Source organism: Arachis hypogaea, chromosome 9 (assembly GCF_003086295.3).
Source record: "Arachis hypogaea cultivar Tifrunner chromosome 9, arahy.Tifrunner.gnm2.J5K5, whole genome shotgun sequence".
Classification (NCBI taxonomy): Eukaryota; Viridiplantae; Streptophyta; class Magnoliopsida; order Fabales; family Fabaceae; genus Arachis; species Arachis hypogaea.
The window spans coordinates 103,292,921-103,297,173 of NC_092044.1; the positions used below are offsets into that span (position 1 = coordinate 103,292,921).

The 4,253-nt window shown below is 33.5% G+C and overlaps 1 protein-coding gene across 1 annotated transcript; it reads left to right on the forward strand.

The window, feature by feature from the left end:
- LOC112711387 (biotin synthase, mitochondrial) lies at window positions 1-3,820 on the forward strand. The gene is made up of 6 exons (XM_025764027.3): window positions 1-716; window positions 1,144-1,323; window positions 1,546-1,652; window positions 1,884-2,089; window positions 2,450-2,589; window positions 3,037-3,820. Exons 1-6 carry the CDS (start codon window positions 510-512, stop codon window positions 3,334-3,336), a joined length of 1,140 nt encoding a protein of 379 aa, XP_025619812.1. The 5' UTR covers window positions 1-509; the 3' UTR covers window positions 3,337-3,820.
- Window positions 3,821-4,253: the final 433 nt, after the last annotated feature.

Consider the following 4,253-nt stretch of genomic DNA (forward strand, 5'->3'; position numbering starts at 1 on the left):
TGCTAACCAGAAAGCTCCAATGCACAATCATAATTGAGTTCACAACAAAAGCCAAAGTTGTTTTTCTAGGAAACATGATATATGCAGATCTGAGCATCCTTCTCACTTTATAGGGCAGATATTATTGTCATCTAATTTCATATAAAAATTCAATTTATTTTTATTTTTTATTCAAAAATTTTAAAAAAATATATAATAATAAAAAAATATAATTATAAAAAATTAATAAAAATAATAAAAAAAATAAAAAATAAGTCATTTTTTGTTAATATTTGTGTATCCTTCCAAAATACACTAATTTAATATTTCTAAACTCAATATCTCTGTTCTATAAAATACAATTTTGTGTTTAAATGTCCCTTTTCTATAACCAAACGCAGCCTTAGGGACGGCCCCTTCTGCAATCTGCATACTGAAAGCACTTTCAAGGAAGTGATTTAGCCTCAATCTCTCATATTACTCTCATCCAGTTTCTACTTTCTCTCTTTTCTCAGCTGAATTAAAAAATCATGTTTCTGGTGAGACCCATTTTCAGAAGAACTCATCATCTTACACCCTCCATTGGGGTTCTGCAATCTTGTCATGGCTACAGTTCTTCCTCAGATGCTGCAATTCAAGCCGAGAGGACCATCAAAGAAGGCCCCAGAAACGATTGGACCCTAACCGAAGTCAAATCCATCTATGATTCACCCATTCTCGATCTTCTCTTCCATGGGGTAACTATTATAAAGTTTATTTCTCTTTATGGCTTTAATGGGGTCATGCAAAACCTGATTTTCAAGTGCTTGAGGGAAATCCCATCAAGAAAAGTTTTTATTGGAAACTAGTAGGTATTTTGCATTATAATTATTAACAAATTTTAACAGAAATTTGTTTAAAAAAAATTGTTTTTTAATTTGGAACTCCATAATGCATAATTATGCAATTGACAATAAAATATTGCACCCAATAACATGCCAAAAGCTTAGAACGTTAGCATAAATACTTTTAACATAAACCCAAGTTTATTTCTGTATTTTGAAGTGCCTAAGGAAAACCCCATCAAGGAAAGTTTATTATTGTGGAATAGCAGCATAATCAAAATTTGGTTTAATTTACTGAAGCTCAGTGTTTGGTGTGTGTGTGTGTGTGGTGATTTATCAGGCTCAAGTTCACAGGCATGCTCAAAACTTTAGGGAAGTACAGCAGTGCACTCTACTCTCTATTAAGACAGGAGGGTGTAGTGAAGATTGTTCCTATTGTCCTCAATCCTCTAGGTATAACACAGGACTCAAGTCCCAAAGACTTATGAACAAAGATGCTGTTATTGAGGCTGCCAAGAAGGTAAAACTTGTAATTCTGATGCTATCTATGATTACGGGTATTCTACTTCATATTAGTCTGCAACATTGTGATGTCATTATTCGTCTTTATAAAGTTCCATTGATCTGATATTAGTTAACAACATGACATGGAGAAGTGTTCGATGTTCATTTGGAACCCAGAGCATTTATTAGTTAAAAAGTGTGATGTTTCTGAGTAACATGGAAGTTCATTATCCTGTAGGCAAAAGAGGCCGGGAGCACTCGCTTCTGTATGGGTGCGGCATGGAGGGACACTATAGGAAGGAAGACCAACTTCAACCAGATCCTTGAATATGTAAAAGAAATAAGGTAATACAATACTATCATCTGAAAAATATACTACAAGTTTGGTCTATCAGATTTCAAATGAAATGCACTTAACTTATAGGGGTGCGTGATTCGTGGAATGTTTTCACATTTTTGGGAATTTACATTGAAAAAATATTCTAATATAAGATTTCTAATGTAAAATTCCTGTGAAAACATTGACCACACGCCCTATCAGGTAAATGTAGATAACATTTGAGCTCTTTATTGTAGGGATATGGGGATGGAGGTGTGTTGCACCCTTGGCATGCTGGAGAAACAGCAAGCTGTTGAACTCAAGCAGGCAGGTCTCACAGCCTATAATCACAATCTTGATACCTCAAGGGAATATTATCCAAACATAATTACAACAAGGACATATGATGAGCGCCTAAAAACCCTTGAATTTGTTCGTGATGCAGGGATTAATGTTTGTTCTGGTAATCATGTTAACATTAAACACAATGGAACTTATTTGCAATTTGCTTTAACTTTATAATCAAATTTTCCCAGATGGATGTGATGTAGCTTTTCGATTTCTTTCATACGTAGAATAGGCACATATACTGCAACAAGTTTATCCATTCTAATTTTTTCTATGTGCTAAGGATCATAATATAAAGATGTTATTCATTTTGAACTATTCTTTTTTACTCCTGGTTCTAGGATAAACAGTATTATTAAGTTATTTTGAACATTAGACATTATATTGAAGTAAGCTCCTTACAAGTGACTAACAATTAAAGGACTTGCTTCTGAATAGTCTTACTGACTGATAGAGAATTGTTTATGCTTTACAGGAGGAATTATTGGGCTTGGAGAAGCAGAGGAGGACCGTGTAGGTTTGTTACATACATTGTCGACACTCCCCTCTCATCCAGAGAGTGTTCCTATTAATGCACTTGTTGCTGTAAAGGGAACTCCTCTCGAGGATCAGAAGGTTAGTTAATCTTATTGGTCGATTTGCGAAACTAAACTTCTAGCGAATATTGTTGGTCGTTCTTCTGTGGCTGCTTCTTGTGTTACAATTTACAAATGGAGGCATGTGGCCCAATTTTTAACTATGAGTAATGCTAGGGAGCCAACTTTTTCTAATCAATATTAGCCAACTTTTTAAGAATTATTTTATTTATCTTAAATTTTAGACCCTATATCATAAAATTTTTTTACTCTAGACTGTAAATTATAAACACTAAAACAAAGTTTGGCTAATGTTGACTAACTAAAAGTTGGTTCTAGTTACTTTCTCTATTTACTAGTTCTCATCAAACTTGTATTGGCAATGATAATACAAGTGGTTGATGCTTCCTGTTAAGCCATGTTGGGATTGTTGGCAACATCAAGGCTGCCTAAAACTACATACTGACATTTCTATGCTATTTTTCAGCCTGTTGAAATATGGGAGATGATTCGAATGATAGCCACGGCGCGCATCATAATGCCTAAAGCAATGGTCAGGTTATCAGCCGGTAGAGTTCGGTTCTCCATGCCTGAGCAGGCACTGTGCTTTCTTGCTGGTGCAAATTCTATCTTCACCGGCGAAAAGCTCCTCACTACTCCCAACAATGATTTTGATGCTGATCAACTCATGTTTAAACTTCTGGGACTGCTCCCAAAAGCGCCAAACTTAGATACGAATGAAACCAGTGATGCAGAGAATTACAAGGAAGCTGCTGCTTCTAGTTGAGTTGATCAACAATTGTCTAACGTCTGTGGTCCTTCAACTTCTGCAACTGGCAGTTGATCCACATTTTCTCTCTTTTCTCCTTTCCCTTGGATAACTTGAATATTAGGTGTCATGGAATTTGCCTATTCTATGGCTTGAAAACTTATGACTATCAAACAATTAGATATGTAAGTTGAAAACATTTTTATTTTTCTATTTATTTTCAATATTTATAAAAGAATAAAATATTTAAAAAATCTTATTTTTTGTTTCCACATTCTATTTTCTCTTTTATTCACAAAAATTTGAAAATGAAAAATACTGAAAATGAAATTGCAATTCAAATGCACACTCTTTTTTTCTAGAGTTTCTGAAAAACCTAAAATTTATAAATCCAAAATATTATTTTGTTAACTAGGTGGTTTATCAATCAACATTGTTTTTTGTCAATATCAATAAAAAAAAAAAGAAAAAAGATAAAATAAAAATGAGTGAGTTTGACAAAGATATATGGATGTAGATTTTATTTACAGTAGTATTGTACCACAAAATTTCCATCTTTTGTTCTCTCAGAAGACGCTGAATTTAAGGCCCATTTTAATCTTTGCATAATGCATCATCTTCTAGGGCTGTCAATCAGGTCGTATAAATCCTTTTCTCATTTTGCTCTAGTAAAAGTTTGTTATTTATATTTTAAGTTAAAGATAGTTAAGGTGGCGTGGTGGAGGGTTATAGAGGTTTAGAGATAGAAAAGAAAGGGTGGTGGACTAGTGGTAGTTTTAGTAGTAGAAGATGATGGAAGAAGTGGGAATGATTTAGAAATGTTAGATAATTTTTAATTAAGTCAATGAAAACTAAATTTCTGTTTTCATTTCTATAGGTTTGTAAACTGGAAGCATTTCTACAGGTTTTTTTTTCTAGATTTTATAAGACACATT